The 17,895-nt window shown below is 30.7% G+C and overlaps 2 protein-coding genes across 3 annotated transcripts; both read right to left on the bottom strand.

Annotated features, from left to right (window-relative positions):
• Window positions 1–1,721: 1,721 nt before the first annotated feature.
• LOC108860210 (protein SCARECROW) lies at window positions 1,722–3,586 on the bottom strand. Of its 2 annotated transcripts, none has more exons than XM_018634113.2 (2): window positions 2,645–3,586; window positions 1,722–2,262 (listed from the first exon to the last, which is right to left on the bottom strand). In XM_018634113.2, exons 1-2 carry the CDS (start codon window positions 3,417–3,419, stop codon window positions 1,907–1,909), a joined length of 1,131 nt encoding a protein of 376 aa, XP_018489615.2. In that variant the 5' UTR covers window positions 3,420–3,586; the 3' UTR covers window positions 1,722–1,906. The 2 variants fall into 2 exon arrangements, with proteins under 2 accessions (XP_018489615.2, XP_018489614.2); XM_018634112.2 differs by having other exon boundaries at window positions 1,735–2,299; window positions 2,649–3,586.
• A 12,881-nt stretch (window positions 3,587–16,467) lies between these two features.
• On the bottom strand, window positions 16,468–17,856 carry LOC108862656 (photosystem I reaction center subunit III, chloroplastic). Its single transcript, XM_018636862.2, has 2 exons — window positions 17,416–17,856; window positions 16,468–16,953 (listed from the first exon to the last, which is right to left on the bottom strand). Exons 1-2 carry the CDS (start codon window positions 17,769–17,771, stop codon window positions 16,644–16,646), a joined length of 666 nt encoding a protein of 221 aa, XP_018492364.2. The 5' UTR covers window positions 17,772–17,856; the 3' UTR covers window positions 16,468–16,643.
• Between the last annotated feature and the right edge of the window lie 39 nt (window positions 17,857–17,895).

Raw genomic sequence — 17,895 nt, forward strand, 5'->3', positions numbered from 1 at the left:
GTTAAAATATCCGATCAGGTTATAGATGTATATACCAAAACATCAAAAAATCTGAAATATCTTTTTTTATTAACCTAGAGGTATCTTAGATCCATAAAAGGCTCAGACTAATCCTTTAAACGGAGGTGCAGTCCACGGATAAACCCTTTCTCTGGACATTTAAATGGACTCTAAAACATGGATACATATTCGTGTTAGGTGACAGGAATAATTGTGATTTAGTTTCGCACAGGAAATGGATCAAACCTGAAACATGTTAGTGTCTCAACCACGCTTTCTTACCATCCGACCACAATCACCAAGTCCAAATGTCTTATCTTAACTCGAACTTATATCCTAACGTTCAAGCCTAGTCGTAACCACATACATTTTGTCTTTTTCTGTATATCAGTCTCAATAATCCCTTTTAAATCACATAACAAGATTCTTGTAGATTTGATTTCAGGTACATTTTGGTGTATCGTAACGGACAGGTCTCTATCTAAAATATTTTTTATTTAATATTATGATCATAAAATATTTTTTATTTAATTTTATGATCATTATTTCAACACAGCTCACTTTCACTGTAGAAAAGCTGCATCTGAAGGGTGTGGGGGAGAAAAAGAGGAGCACTTTTGGCCATAGATTACAACAGTATACTTCATTTTCTTTCTAATTACATTATATATATTTATATTGCTTCTGAAATTGGCCCATTGTGAGTTATTGTTGTGACCCCTCATGGGTTCCTTTTATTTCCCTTTTACACTAACAAATAAAATATTGAACTATCGTATTCAAAAGATGGACCTTACGTGTGTTTATAGGATCTGCATTGTCTCTATATCTAAATAAGCATGGTTATTCAAGTCTAACTTTAGACTCATTGTTTTCCATTAAGTACAATTTAGATTTTGAAAGTATGATTAAGATAACTAAAATTCAAACCCTCCCAAAACCCACTATGAGTCTATGATATGAACTTTTAACTGTGGTTGGAGTATGTATGTGGTTTGTGTCTAATTTCTTCATGTTTTCAAATACAGTAGGATGTCTTCTCAGTTTTATAATGTTAAGAGTTTGCGGAAATGAAGGTCTTCTAGACTTTGTTATAAGCTAAAAACAACTATTCACATCGTTTTTCATTTACCAGGATTACTATATTTAATGCATTGAAGAGAGAGAGGGAAGAATGAGAAAGGGAGCCAATAATACTCTCAAGAATGGCCTCCACACTCTTCCCCTTCCTTTGACTGCTCTCTCTGCACACTTTGACCACTTTCTCTCTCACTCAAATGCTTCCCTACGCTCCTCTTTATGCGCGTTCACTCTCACGCTCCGCATTCCCTAAAGCTCACATACACGTAGCTTTTCTTTTTAATTGCATGATTAGGTCCATAATTAGGTATCGACGTACTCCGATATATGTCTTTTAGTTCAAACTAATGCTAAGTTGAGTGGTCACTGCAGCTGTTTGGATAACCTATCAAACGGTCCAAATCAATGATACTTTAATTTGTATGCCCTCTTATCGGTGATCACGAATAGAATGTAGTTAACTCATACATATTTCAAACGATTAGTACAGATAGGGACTTGACCTAATAAACAAGAAGGGTCTTGACCTACTTAAACAAGAAGTTTTCTAAGCACCTTAACTTGGTGTATTTATTCTATAGAAAGATAATATATTCATAAGTCATAACCATATTTTATGAATCAAATCAAAACTTATCTCAAAACATATCGCATCCTTATGATACGAGAATTCTGATTTTAACCAGGTATAGTAGTAATCAACAATCATATTTTAATTAATATTGCATGGATTCACAAATTCATTTACTTCAAAGGAAGAATAAAACTTAAATACCACTTTACGTACTTAAATCACTTCCCTAATCAAATTAACAAATTTATGATATTATGATGGACCTCCTTGCTGCTGATTATTATGGTGAGAAGAAGAAGCCAAAGCGAAAATGGAGCTCGCGAGCTTATTAATGGCTTCCACTAATCCATTCATTCCTTCTCTGTTAATCTGAACATTTGATTCTTCGATCATCAGTCTCCTCTCTTCTAAGCTCATGACTTCTTTATGTCTCCGTTCTTGTCTCTCCTCACTCTCCCTTATCGCGTTTGCGATTAGAGACGCACTTCTGGAAAACGCAGCAGCCACTACAGTCTCACCTTCCTCCGTTTCTGCATTATCTATGCCGGCCCCGCTTGGACCGGCGGTTGTTGTCGGAACTGTTCTCCTTCGCTTCGCCCGAGATGTGTCTGGATGCTCACTCGTATCAGAATCTGAGCTAGTATCCTTTTTCAAAAATATTTATATTTTTAATACAGTCCAAACCAAAATACTTGTCAATATCAGTTATTAATAATGTAATGAAATATTCTTCCTACTGAAAATAATAAAGTGATTATTTATGACTTGCGTAAAATTAAAGAAGAACATTAACTTTATAAATTCAAAAAGAAATGAATTTAGTTGTATATTTGATAAGTTTAGGTTTAATTGGAATACTTATAGTAAATTACATGTCGACGTTTTAATGCTGTCTAATATAATAAAATTGTAAATCTTATTTTGTTTGAAAATTATAAATTCGAACTTGATTAGAGCATAGAAGTTAAAGAAAAGAAAGAAAGAAGGTACCTACTGTGGGCAGTATTGGCTGCGCATGAAAAGAAGGCGGTTGAGGAGGTGACAAAATTAGCGGTCGTGGTTGCAGCGCTTGAGACGGTGGAGGTGGGGGCGGTGGCGGCGGCTGCGGCTGGAGAGGTAATAAAACATGAGGCTGAATCATTTGATGTATCTGAACAAATCCTAAACCTTGTTGTCGTTGTTGTATCATTTTTTGGATTTGTAGTCCACCGCCCGAACTGTTTCCACTTGCTGCTGCAGCAGCGACTGCTGCGGTTACAGTGGTTGCGGCGATCAAAGAAGGGTGCGTTTTACTCTCCACCACATCAAACAGCGCTTGGTATATTTGAGGCGACATGTTACTCGGTAAGTTCCTCTCTTTCCTCTCACTCTTCTCCATCGTCCAATACGTCCCCGTCTCCGCAGCAGCTGAAGATGAAGACTCTGCGGCAAAAGACGACTCTACCCTCCTTCTCTCATACTCTCTTACCTTTTTGTAATCTCTCATGAGATTGTCCCACTTGTCATTACACTGATTCTGACTCCTCATACAACCTTTCCTCCAACAGTAATCTTCTATCCATTTCCACCGTAACTCCGCCGGTTTGTTACCACTACTACTTTGGCTATCATGTGAGTGTTCCGGCGCCGGAAGGCCGATGGACCGCCGCATCCGCCTCTCATCGTCCATCTTCTTGGCTTCAATGAGAACCATCGTCTCATTTAGTGTCCAGTTCCCTTTTCTGTACTCTCTCATCATAACCAGCCCACCACTTTGGTCAGCCATGTGTGTTCTTTAAATCTTGAAAAAAAAATCAAGAACTAGAGAGAGAAAGGGAGAGATTAGTGTTTAGAGAGAAAGAAAGGCTTTTGGTAGGTGTTGGAGAAAGGGGAGAAGAAAGGGATTGTCTTGGGGTGGGGATAGGTGTAGTGTTGTTAGTGTGTGTTTAAGTTTTGGGATACTTTGATTTGATTTTATTTATTTTCATGTGAATGAGAAGACTGGTCAAAATCTTTGTACGTACTAAGATTGTCACAAAGTGCAAAAAAAGGACAATGCTTGCGAAATTGGAAGGCAAGTGAAAAGGAAAAATAGAAAATCTAAGTAGCTATCCCATTCATTCATTAAATTGAATTGTCTCTTTTTCTTCTTCTTTTTCATATAAAATTTTCAATTTATTCATTCATTTATTTCTCTTTGGGGACAGGAAATCTTATGTGAATCTAGCATTTCTAGTTATGTGCAAAAATTCAAATAGCAAGTAAATGGGTCATGTTTCATAAAATCTACACTTCTTTGTTTTTTTTTCAATATCGTATTCGTATCATATATTTTTACTGACTAGGATATAATATTATGTTTTGTAATTGGGTTACGGTAGTTCTCATGCCCCCGTTATAAACACTGCTTTTACGGATCATATAGCCATAGTTGATATTTGACACAATGATGATTTAATATTTTTACTGATTTATGTTGCTTAGTTTTGTTTCGAATTTTCAAAATTAAAAAAGTAATTCATTTAAATATTTTTAATAGTGGATTAGTGACTAAAATACACAATTAAAAAAAAATCATTTAAAAGATGATAAAGTTATATATAATAAATAAATATTTTAAACTGGAATATTATGATTACTAATTACTATTTACTAATTACTTATCATAATTTAATTTTTTAATAATTTAAACTAATTTTTTAAAAGATAATTCTGTCAACACTATTATGCTATAATTTTTATTACTAATTATATTGAACTCGTGATTTTGTACTTTTCTTATAATAATGTGATTTTTATATTTTATAATTATATAATAAGTACTGTTTAAGGTGGTGTTATTCGATCAGTGATTCACAATCCATCTTATTTTAAAATTTTAAGTTCAAGAATTCTAAAATCTCTGCAGTATATCTTAGATTTTGAGTTTACTTATTTATTCATGAGACTCCATAAGAGATGATTTGAAATCAGTTGAAAATACAAAGAATTTGAAAATCCTTAAAAGTTGAATAACACTAGATTTTAAAAATTGGTTTTAAATCTTTCATTAAATAACACTAGATTTAAAAATAGAATTTAAAATCATCATTCGAATAACAGTAGATTGTGTTTAGATTTAAATTCTATTAAATACTTTAGAATTACAATATAATCTATACATGTTTTAAACTTAATATTAATCACAAAATGTAATGATATTAAAATAATTTTAAGGTTTTAAATCATCAATAATGATTATTATATCATTAATAAGAGCTTACAAATCAATATATAAATATCTATATAAAATGTTATAAATATTTATAAAACCATTTATAAAAAAGAATTTCTTGTTATTCATAGGAGTTTACAAAATGTTTATGATGGTTAATAGGTTTTAAATCATCACAAAAAATTTTAAAAACTATATAAAATTATTTATAGGAGTTTACAAAATATTTATAAAATCTTTATAAAATTATTTAAAGTTAAGATTTGAAATTATTGATCATTGATAACAAATTATTTTCTTGAGTTATAAACCCATTTATTAGGATTTATGAAACTATTTATAAAGATTTATGAAACTATTTATAAGGATTCTAAAACTTCTGAGAAATAATTCATAAAAATTTAAAATTTGTAAATATTTTATGTATCATTTATAATTGTATAGTTTCCTTTCTAATAGGTTTTAAATGTTATCAAATCAGAATCAATCGCAAAATATTATTTTCTTACAAGTTCATCATTTTCAAAAACTTTTTTAAAATCTCAAAAAAAAACAAAATTGTTTTGATTTTATGTAAAAGAAAATAACCATAAATTTACATCAATCATAAAAAATCTAAAGAATATTATGAATAAAAAGTATATTCCTAAATTTATGAATTTTTTATATTCTTAACTTTTTTATTAAATCAACAAAATTCACATATATATTGTTTTGTTTCTTTTTAATAATTTTTTTGTGGGTTTATATTTTAGTTGCAAGTGTGGGTCTATTTGTCACATTAGTTGATGTTTTGAATTTTAATAATTTTTATGGACGAAAAATTAATCTACAAACCAATTAAATTATATATATATATATATATATATATATATATATATATGTTCTAACAATAATGTTATAAAACAATTTAATGAAATATTGATTTGTAAAAGATGTAAGAAAATTTAACTAACTACTACATAAATCCTATTTAAAATTTTAAAAATATCAATAAATAAAATATTTTTATATTTTAGCTACCAAAAATTCACTTTCGGTTTTAAAATATTAAAAATATTATCGTAGACTAAAAACACAAAATATTATATTATATCAAAATTTGTACCAGCAAATTTGCGGGCAACCACCTAATTTTAATCGAATGAAAGGAGTGCTACATTTATTAATCAATCAGTTATGGTAATGGCAAAGACATCTATTTCAACTTCTGTGACAGTTGTATAACTTGTATTTTGTGTAACAATATTTGCAACCATAATTGTCTACTTCAGTAAATTACCACACATACTTTCTCATCTGATCGATGTATTTAAACGGCTAAAACCTTTAGAGATTTTCAATCCTCAGTCTATTTCTTACTATAAAATGGATTTAGTATACAAATTATTCCAACATACTCTATTTTTATTTTATAACAGAGTAAAAATGTGGTTATTATATAAATAATATAATGTATTTATTTTTTTGTTCATTACATTTTACTTCAAAAATGAAGTAAAATTGAATTCTATTATAGAATTACTTAATTTTTATAGAAAACAGAATAATATATTAAATATGTTCTTAAAATTTATGGTAATGTGATATACAGTAAATAAATGATAAGAAGAGTAATAAAAAGAGTTAAAATGGAGGACATATATCAAATGTCTTCTTGATGTTAGATTTTTATAGAAGATTGATCCTGAAATTTAAGGGACCGAAAAATGGTATTTTGAAAAATTTCAGCTAATTTTTTTTTTTGTGTAAATTTGGGTGTCTAAAATTTTTTTGGGAAGTTTTGTCTATGTAATTTTTTAAAAAAAGTTAGAGAGCTCAAAACTAATAGTTCATTAGGCTTAACTGATGACCGACCCAGGCTTGACTGATGACCGACCTTGAATTTTGCATCACCTATGGTTACATAAATACTAGAAGATTATATCTTATTATATAAAAAGTATTTAGACCGAGGTAGAGCTATAAATAAGATATGTCTAGGAACGACAATTAGAACAGTGCGATTCGATGTTTCTAATTAGTTTATGACCACATAATATTTCATAAACGGTCTTAACCAACAAGGCAAATGCATGAGTGATGTATCTGTTTTCAAACTTAATCCATTTTTTTACCAGAAAAAAGGAGATTGAAAGATTTTGGAGGCATCCTATGTAGATTTTGGAGGCATCCATTTTAATTAAGAAATTTAAGGAATATATACATTTCTCAAACTTCTAAAAGCTATTGGCTTTCTATGATTGCTTCTCATACTTTCTTTTCAAAAAGCTTTGATTTACGAATCTCTAATTCACGTGCACAAGCTATAAGTAGAATAGTTACCTTTTAATGTCATTGGCTACAACACTTGATAGAGTAGGTGAATGCTTACTTTTCATATTTACATAATCGTAATATAGTTTTTGAAGAAATAATTTTACATAGGGAAATTGTAATATAGTTGGAATATCGTAACATAAAATATAGTTGGAATATTGTATATATATTCCAAACAAAGGGAAATAGTTTTGATTAGATTCTTTTACACAAAGATTTTATAAATGCTGGATGTCTTAGAGCACAATTAACGATGAATCTCTCAACTTTAGTTTCTAAACTATTTTATATAATATTGTATATATTTTAACTATGTCACTAAATTTAAATGTTAAAAGTTAAAACACATCTAACCACTAAAAATGAAGCAACTGTAGAGATTATCTATCATGTCTTCTTTAAAAAAATTATAAAGAAATGGTTCTCAGTTTTGTTGTATCTTTCTCATATTTTTTATTATTCTATCTTTTTACTTGAGAAATTATTTTAAGAAACCATTGCTATTGCTACTCTTACACTACCCTAAACACATTTTTATTTTATAAAATTTTAATTATAAAAAAAGAAATAGGGATTGGAATTTTGCTCAAAATGTGTTCTTTTTTTATAATAGAAGAATACATTGTAACAACATTTCCACCGATCTATTTTCACATATAATATAAATTATTAAAACCGAAATGGATTGAAAATGTTATTAAAGACTAATATTGAAAAATAGACTGTCTACAGGTAACCATATGAGATCATTGTTGATATCAGTCTAATACGATTACTTTCTGTATAGAATGCAAGTAAAAATAACTCTCTTATTACTTCAAGGGAAAACTTACTCAAAACCTCAAAGACTTACAAACTCCCACACGTCATTCATAACTCGATGATAGTGTAGATATATCAAGCTAAACACAAAACATAATATTAAAGATAATGATCCTATTGTTTGTAGATAACTCCTAAAACAACTCCTCATCTTTATCTCCATTCTCGGATAAACTAGGATCTCTTTTAGCTTAAACTGCAGCGACTCTTTAGGCATTATGTATCATCTTCAAGCTTATCTTAACAATCATGAGGATAAATACAAAATTGTCTGTTTTGTAGAGAACCAAATGAGATAAGAGATCTTTTGTTCTTTGCCTATCCATAGACTTACACTCTCTGGTTTGAAGTGGTGGATACGTTGCTGGGGAAGCCTCCTGACCCTGACTGGGAAAGCACTCTCGATCGAACACCTAATAAATCATAGTTTCAGCTACCTTGGCTACATTTTTTTTTAGGTTAGTTTTCCAAGTTACAATCTGCGTATATGGTATGGTGAAAAAGAAATAAAAGAAAGCATCTCAAGAAGCCCCCACAGTACAACCATTTGGATAAGATTATTGACAAAACAGTTCAGAATAAAATTATGACCATGAGATATTGAGAGAAAACGCGTTTGAGGGATCTTATGCAGGAATGGTACCGTGCACATACATAGATTTTAGAGATTTTGTTTTCGGTTTTTAAATTCCTTTATACACAAACATTTTTTCATTGAAGATTAATAAATTTAGCATTTTATCGAAAAGAAAAGAAGTGATTAGATGTCACGATCGATGTTGCATGGTGTAGTACTACATATCATTTTTTCTATGTTGTGAACATTTTAATTAGAAACGAAAGAGTATCATCCTCAAAAGCGACTTTCTCGGCCAAAACGATAATCTAGATACTAATTTGTGTACATCACGTAACTTGCATTGCATGGCGATGGATATTATTGCTCTCACATGGGCAAACCGTTCATCATTGTCTGCAAAATAGGACATAAACAATCAAGCTCCCACGTTACAACTCTACGATACAGAGTTGTAAGTCTTTTTAAAAGGGCTCAAACAAATGATTTCTTAGTAGAAGTTTTTAGTTATTTTTGATTTCTTGATATAGTTACAACACATTTATATGTTCGCAACATTATTTTTCAAAGAGTTCAAATATTTTTGAAATAGTTCAAGCCGTTTTTTCATGAGAATATATGCACAACTGTGATTTATATCCACAAATTTTATATATTGTTCTTAGATATATCTACATTTTTATGAGTATTATTTTCGAAGTAACAAAGTCGATGATAGATCTGTAAAATTAATAAAGAAATGAAAGTTGAACGAGATTAAGGAAGCAGGGATCTATTATCTATGTATCGAAGCTTGCATGGAGGTAGTGGATTAAATCATATGTACTTCTGCATGCATGGATCGTATCCTTTCTGTAAAGATCGTATCTCTTGAACATCCAAAGTTCATTTACTTCTAATAAATAAGTCCAATGAAGTATCAAAAGCATACATGAATCAGTAACAAGACCGACGTTACAACATTAACAATCATTAAAATGGCAAGTGTCTCTTCCTCTCTCTCTCATTATATAGATTTGTTTGATGGTTGACATGCATGACACAATAATTAGCTAGAACGAATACTTTTGTTGTCATACTCCGTTATTGGTATTTTTATTAGCCTTTCACAAAAAGTTTATTGATATTAGTTTTGTTTTTTAAAAAGGCCTTCAAAATACGCAGTTGAAAGTCTGTATACTGTCTAAATTGCAAGGAATTGATGGTAATGAACGTCAAGTTCCGACCATACATAAAGCAAAATATACAGTAGTTAGATAGTATGATTTCTAACATTAGAATAATTATATATATTATGTGTGTGCGCTATAAATTTTGCACTTGAATATCCTTATCAATATTGCTTTTGACTTTTTCAAAAAAAAAAAAAATTGCTTTTGAATGGTGCAAAATATTAGGTGTTCACCACGCGGAATACAGAGACTCGCTGGCTAGCCAAAGAAACAAGGGGAAAACGGTTTAGTGGTGAGATAGGTGACCGTAAAAAGAATAATGTGAGAAATTTGGTGTAAAAATTTAATAGAATTGATTTGGTTATCTATGACATTAAATGTTATTTACTTTTTCTGACATCCGTATAGAATTTTAGAGTTAAACATATTTGAGTTGGAGTAGCGAAAGGATAAGTGATCTATCGGAAAGTGATCTGCGATACCATATGAGTGAAGCCAAAGCAGAAAAAAAATTTGGTGGTGATTGTAGATCAATTGGTAACAATTTATCATGTTAAAGAGTTGCTAAATAGTGAGGTTTTGGATTCGAAGGACGCCAAGCATACCAACAACTTAATTATAGAATCAGTAAAGGCATAATAGAGGGGTTGAGGCAGTATCCTACAGGACTGTGAGCCTGAAATCTATAAGACGGGTAGATCCAAGGAACGAGTTGTTACATATGGCGTTCTTGATACTTTAGAACAAATTAAAGTTGACCAAGACGGTAAAAAACTACAGTAAAAAAGAACAATATGAACAATGATGGATTTGATGAAGGTTGTCGCGTGGAGAAATAAACGGAAAAACAAATGTCCATCTCGTCCAAGGACAGGACACTGAAAAGCCTGTGTCGCCACGTCGGCGTCTCCTTTTCTAGTAATTTAGTAGTGAGCCAGCTAGGGCCCCAACCCAAGTATTTGCTTTGACCAATCACTTTACACTGTTTTTTATTTGAGTTTTTAATTTTGCAAATAGCCATAGAGAAATACTTGGGTTCACCCCTAGAGTGAACCTTTAGGTTCATCCAACCAATAGAATTTCATTATTTCATATTTAATATCTTTTAAAAAAGGAAACAAAATATTGTCAAGTTTTATTATGTTTTTAAAATAAAAAATAAATAGAAAATAATAATAGTGGCAAAAAAAGATTTTATATTTAAAATACCGTCAACAAAACACTAAACCCTAAACCCTAAATAATAACCCTAAACCCATGGTAAACCCTTGGATAAATCCTAAATCTTTTGATTTTTTTTAAAAATATACTTTTAACACAATCAGCAAAACACTAAACCCTAAACCCTAAATACTAAACTCTAGACCCTAAATACTAAACCCTAAACCCTTGGATAAATCTTAAACTATAGGATTGAGAATTTATCCAAGTGTTTTGGATTTACCAAGGATTTAGGATTTACCCAAGGGTTTAGGATTTAGGATTTATGGTTTAGTATTGATTGACGGTATTAAAAAGATATTTTTTAAACGTGTTTTTGTTTGCAATTATTATTATTTTTTATTTATTTTTATTTTTATTTTAAAATATAATAAAACTTGACAATATTTTGTTTCCTTTTTTACAAGATACTGAATATAAAATAACGAAATCTCATTGCCTGGATGAACCTAAAGGTTCACTCTAGGGGTGAACCCAAGAATTTCTCATAGCGATATATGTCTAGTGATTTTGGAGCAAGGTAAATGATTTTTTTTTTGAGTAATTCTTGGGTTCACTCCCTAGGGTGAACCTCTAGGTTCACCAACCAATAAGATTTTAGTTATTTCAAATTTGACATCTTTTGAAAAAGAAAACAAAATATTACCAAATTATATTACATTTTAAAAATAAAAAATAAAGTAAAAACAAATAAAATAATACTAAATGCAAAAAATAAGTATTTTTTCAAAAAAAAAATTAATACCACAAAAAAAAACTAATCTCTAAATGTTAAACCCTAAATCCTTTAGTAAACCTTTGGATAAATTATAAAACTTTGATTTAAAAAAAAAAACTATTTATAACACAATCAACAAAAAACTATACCCTAAATCATAATCTTAAACCCTAAACCTTTGGGTAAATCCTAAACCCTTGGGTAAATCCGAAATTCTTGGATAAATCTTAAAATTTAAGATTTATCCAAAAGTCTAAGATTTAATGTTTGTTGAGAGCATTAAAAATATTTTTTGAAAATATTTTTTTTAGATTAAAAAGTTTTGTTTTTGTGATTAGTATAATTTTTATTTAATTTTTATTTTGAAAGTATAATATAATTCGATAATATTTTGTTTCCTTTATTGAAAAATATTGAATCTTAAATGACACAATCCTATTGGTTGGTGAACCTAAGGGTTCATCCTAGGGGGTGAACCCAAGAATAAGTCTTTTTTTTAAGAAAAAATGATATAATAGCCATATATGTCTAGTGAACCAAAAAGGTCATATATATGTATATTGATGCGTGATAAAAGAGCACTCTCATTGAGATTTAATCACGTGGATTTAATTGATAGAGATTCTCAAAATATAAGAAAAACAAAAATATTATGAAACCAAATACAGTACATGAAAAGAGAAAAAAAAACAAATACAGTACATGCTTCATTGTAGCAGCATACAAAACTTAATATTATAGACCAAAATATAGAGTTTTATTATGGAACCAAGTTGAATATCATCCTTTTCTTTTATCAAAGTTGTATATCATCCTAATCGAGATGATAGGACTATTCTCCAGAAGTGGCCTCTTATCAGTCCAGCTTCTTCCTATAAAAGTATGAAGGCCCAGTGAAAACGAATTTTAAAACAGTTTAATTCAGTAGACTTTCGGGATTAATAGCATAAAGGGCATACTTTATTTCTTAAAAAGCTTGTTGGGTCTACTCCGTAATCAGTCCTAATATATTTATTCAAAGATTAGGACACAATGGACTTTATTTTTGCTTCTGAGAAGAAAGGCCACTCACTACCCATGTGCTTTCGTCTAACATGCATACATGGACAAGTTTGATTGAGGATTGGAAAAGTATTTTAGTAATTCTTACTGAATTTTCAAAAAGTTATATTAACAAAAAACTGAACATGTTTAGAAGATACATCTCAAATCAGCCGGCAAGAGAGAGAGCAGAGAGAATCTTAGAGAGAGAAAGTAGATCCGGTGGCTTCCTTGTCTCCGGCCGACGGTGAGGGCTTCCACAGCCACCGTCGGTCCGGCGTAATCTCGTTTCAGTCTGGTGCCTTTCCCTTTTGGTTTTCGAGCTTGTGTAAAGTTGTCTCTCCTGCGTCTGGCGTCCTCCGCGCGGTGGGCATTCGGTTTCGGTCTCCGCCGTGGCACCTTTCCGTCAAGGGTGAACGGTCGGATTAAGTCTCCGCATCTTCTAGTTTGTTCTTAGGAGACGGCGGTTCAGTTAGGGTTAGTAGTTAGATGTTCCCGTTTGTTGTTGTTCTGTTTTGTTGTTGGGTGGGGTTTCGTTTATGGTTGCGCATATGGTCGCGTGAAGACATCTCTTGAAGGAAGAGAGAGTGAAGAAGATGAAGTTGGTGGTTGAGATCTTGGTTGTGTCCCGAAAAAGCTCTCCGTGAACCAAGCTAAGCGAAGATTACGAGGTACTGGCCACTGATTCCAGCGTCCTTTGGATCTTTTTCAGGCGGCCCCGGCATATCGAACTTCCGGTCGCGTATGCCGGCAATGTGGCAGCGGGGCGACGGTCGATTCGTTGTGGATGCGACGCGTGGCGCCTGGGTGAAGAGGATGCAAGCACGTGGTGTGAGGTTGGTCGGATTTGGTGGGTCTAGCTTTTTTGGGTTTTTGGGCCATGTAAGTGTTTAACGGTTTTTTGGGCTGTTGTGGCATATAGCTTTGGTGGGTCGTTTGTACTGGGCTTTGCCTCTGTTATCTAGGGCCTTGGGCCTTCTTTATATGATATTTCAATTTGCGAAAAAAAAAAAAACTTAACATGTTGATAAAAAGTTTAATGATCTGCAAAAATCTAAACCAATCAAATCACTATCCACCTAGAGTTTGGGACTAATGGTATTTGTTCTGTAAATTGAAGTTTGATTAGATTAGGCTTTTATGATTATTTTTGATTCTTCCAAAAACAGACAAAAACAAAATTGCTGTTTAGAGAAAAAAACACCTTGCCAAAATGAAGAAAACGAGCAGGTATCCGTGTTGTTTATAACATACCTTGGTTATTGTCACAATCTGGATTCAAATTCTTTAGCATGTGTAAAACTGACGTAACATCCCATTTTTAGCCAGTAAAAAAATCCCAATTTTTTTTTTCAAAAAAAAAAATCCCAATTTTTAGTACACTATGATATATATATATATAATTAAAATAATAATTTAATTAATTATATCACCAGAATGTATTTATTTTAATCATTTATTAAAAACTCTAAAATAAACTTATTTGAGCTAAACAATCTAGACATGAATGACTTATTAGAAAATGATATCTGATTAAGGGTGTTTAATCTAGGTATCGGTTTAGTTTTGATTCGGTTTTTCGTTATTTCGGTTTAAAAATATATAACTAGCAAATTGAAATCATATTTACTTTGGTTTGATTTGGTTTAAATACTGTCGATTTTTGGTTTATTCGGTTTTATACCAAAATCCATAAATAAATTTCTTTTATACTATTTTGTTAATTTTACTTTCACTGATTATATATCGGTTTTATTATAACATGAAGATATTTTAGTTTTAAAATACACTATTTTATTTTATTTTACTATTTAAAATAATTAGTAACAGTATGGAGTTAATAATAATAATTATTATAGAATAAAAATAAAAAAAAATTAGTAGCCCATAATATTATTAAATAACTAAATATTAGCACACATATGTGTCAGCTAAAAAGTTAAAAAATGTTTCATTTAATTTTATAAAAATGAAAAAACATTTTAACTTAAAATAAAATATTAAATTACTAAAATAAATATTTTAAGTACGTAGATCATATCAGTTAAATAAATTATGTATATACTATTAATTAAATTATATAATTTACATATAGTAATACTACAATATTTAATAGATCCGTTTATTCGGTTTGATCAGTTTATACACCAAACCATATTCATATACCCTGTTTCTTTATTAATCCATACCACTTTCTGTATTTCGTTTCAGCTCGGTTTTAATTGGTTCGCTTTACCGAATTGAACACCACTATATCTGATAGATAGTGTGTCAGTGGAGGTAAAACATACGTTCCAAAAAACATGTTTTCGAAAAAATTTTGCTTCAAACAATTTTTTTAAAAATATTTTCAATGCATTTTCTATGAACTAATAATTAAAAATTATAAATTTGAAAAATATTAATTGCATTTTTGAAGTATTATTGATTTAGAAATATATAAAAATATAATTACAAATTATGCATCCATAACTAAATTTTAATATATTTTATTAATGTGTTAAAATTCTACAACATGTACTATTTTGAAACAGAGAAATATAAAATTACAGAATTAGTAAATAAATGGGATTACAACCATTATAATAATTTAGCTTTCACAAAACAAACTTAATAAACGTCTCTTAATCTAAAACTTTTAGGTTATTCTCATTTCCAATGTAGGAAAACGATAATTTCATACCCAACATATCGGATTCAATTCATAACTTATATCACCGTGCAAAAATATATTTTAATTTACAAAAATTTCAAATAACATACCTATTGTTTATTTTTTGGTGAAATCATACACTACTCGCCACATCAGCTGTCATGTCATCTTATTTGCTGATGTGGAAGGTATATCAGTCAATTTTCCTAACGAAGATGCCACTTTGTACAATATTTTTTCTAAAAAATAGTCGTTTTATAAAAAATAATTTAAATGTAAACTTATATAAATTTATATTATTTAGTAAAATTAACAAAATTAATTAAATAATAAAATTTTAATTTTATATAAAAGATATATTCATAAATCTTGTATAATAAATTTACATTTTAAATTCTTTAAATGCAGCACTCGGGTATCCGTTAGGTTCAGATATGATTTTTGGATTTTGGTTGTGTAACACATCTTAGGACCCATACTGGTATTTTTGTAAGAATGGATCAGGATCAGATATAATACATCCGTTATGGTTGGTTTTGTATTACATCCTAGAACCAATACCATATATTATTTGGATTTGGGTTATATCAGATCGGTTCAGATAACCCGAAATAAAATCTAAAATTTAAAAGAGAATCGTAAGAGTATATACTTATGAAGCAACAATAGCTTTGAATTTGAATCATTACAACACATATATAACTCTTATAAAGATGGTATTGTCATAGAATCAGAAAATTTACAAATATATCTCTTATAAAAAAATAAAATTTTATTATTTAATTTCTTTTATTTTACTAAATAATATAAATTTATAAAGTTTTACATTTAAATTATTTTTATAAAAAAATTATTTGGTCTTTTAAGAATTTTTTTTACACGTAGCATTCTCGTCAGCGAAATTAGCTGATATAGTATTCACATCATTAAAATTAGCTGACATGGCATCTATATGCATGATGTGATTGATGAAATGTTGAATGGTGAATGATTTCGCCAAAAAGATAAACATGTATATTATTTGAAATTCTCGAAATTTTAGGTATTGTTTTACACAGTGATACAAGTCGGATATTAATTGAACATATCGCTATATATTGGGTATGAAATGAGTTTTTCCGCAATTAACATTTAATCCAAAATACAAGTTTTTCCATAATGCAAAGATATTCTTTGAAGGAAGAGTTAATTAGAGATATCAATACATACAATGGAAAACATGAGAGAAAGAGAAGCAAACAAAACAACAAATATAGATTTGTTTTTTGTTTTTCTAGACATCTTTGGCAATGAGATCGCCGTTGAGTAACGCTCTGTAAGCAGCAACAGGCCAAATGAAACCACGGAAGATGAGACGACTAGCCAAAGGAACATCAATAATGATCTCTTTCATCGCTGGTTTCTTCTCATCACTGATCGCTATCAAGTAGCTTCTCCCAACCCACCCGATCCATCCAGCAATGTAGAGGAAGAGAAGGCCTGGAGTTATGAACTCTCCCCAATGCCGCTGGTCTCCGTTCACTATCAGGTGTGGTAGACCGTCTGCACCACACAGAAGTCCATACTTGCCGTAGTTGTCGAACCTAACAAACATTTGAAATTTTAATCTCATTACCACATCCGTATCATGGCATTTGCCTACTCTAGGACTAGGAGGATAATAGGTGCTACCTCTCTAACCCATGTCCTCCCTATCCTAATAACGAATCTTATGTATATATCAATAGTTTTTTTTTTTTTAACCACGTATATATCAATAGTTTATATGGAATTTGTTTTTTTTTTAATTATAAAAATATTATTCTTAATAATTTTTTTAACAAAATATACCTTTCCAAGTTTTTTAAACATATACATTTCAAAGTTTCAAATTATTATTTTTGTCCTATATAACCTATATAATTGTTGAGCTAGCCTTGAATCATGAATCTAATATGTTACTCCAAAATCAAAGATTCAATTGCAGATGAAATGGAGCAGAATCATCATCATCATCATCCTGAGATCTAAACAGTTCAAGTGCATGTTTGGTAAAGAAGACGAACCTGCGTTTGGTCTTCTCGATCTGAGCGTTAAGAGCAAGAGCAGGAGCACTTTCAGGAGCGTAGAGCTTAAGAGATGATTCAAGCTTCTTGATCTGTTGCTTCTCCCTCTTGGCGAACTGTTTCGACTCCTTGCAAGGGGTCAACCCCGAGATATCAGCGACGGCTGGCATCGGAGCTGAGAGGAGGATGGAAGAGAGAGCCACTGCGGCGGAGAAAGCCTTCATGGACTGCTGTTGCTGCGTCGCGGATTTGTCATCGGAGCAGACGAACCTCGCGGTGGATTTAGGCAATGATTGAGTGAGAGATTTGTTGGCTCTCGGGTTGAGGACGAGGTTCGTCGGGAACGTGAGCGACATGGCTACTCGGGTTTTGAAACTCGTTGAGGGGGAAGTGTGGAGGAGTATAGAGAAGCGGAGAGATGAGAGCTTTAGATTCTTTACTAAGACAAATTGGATTAGTGGTGGGAGAGAAAGATAAGAG

Source organism: Raphanus sativus, chromosome 1 (genome assembly GCF_000801105.2).
Source record: "Raphanus sativus cultivar WK10039 chromosome 1, ASM80110v3, whole genome shotgun sequence".
Taxonomy (NCBI): domain Eukaryota; kingdom Viridiplantae; phylum Streptophyta; class Magnoliopsida; order Brassicales; family Brassicaceae; genus Raphanus; species Raphanus sativus.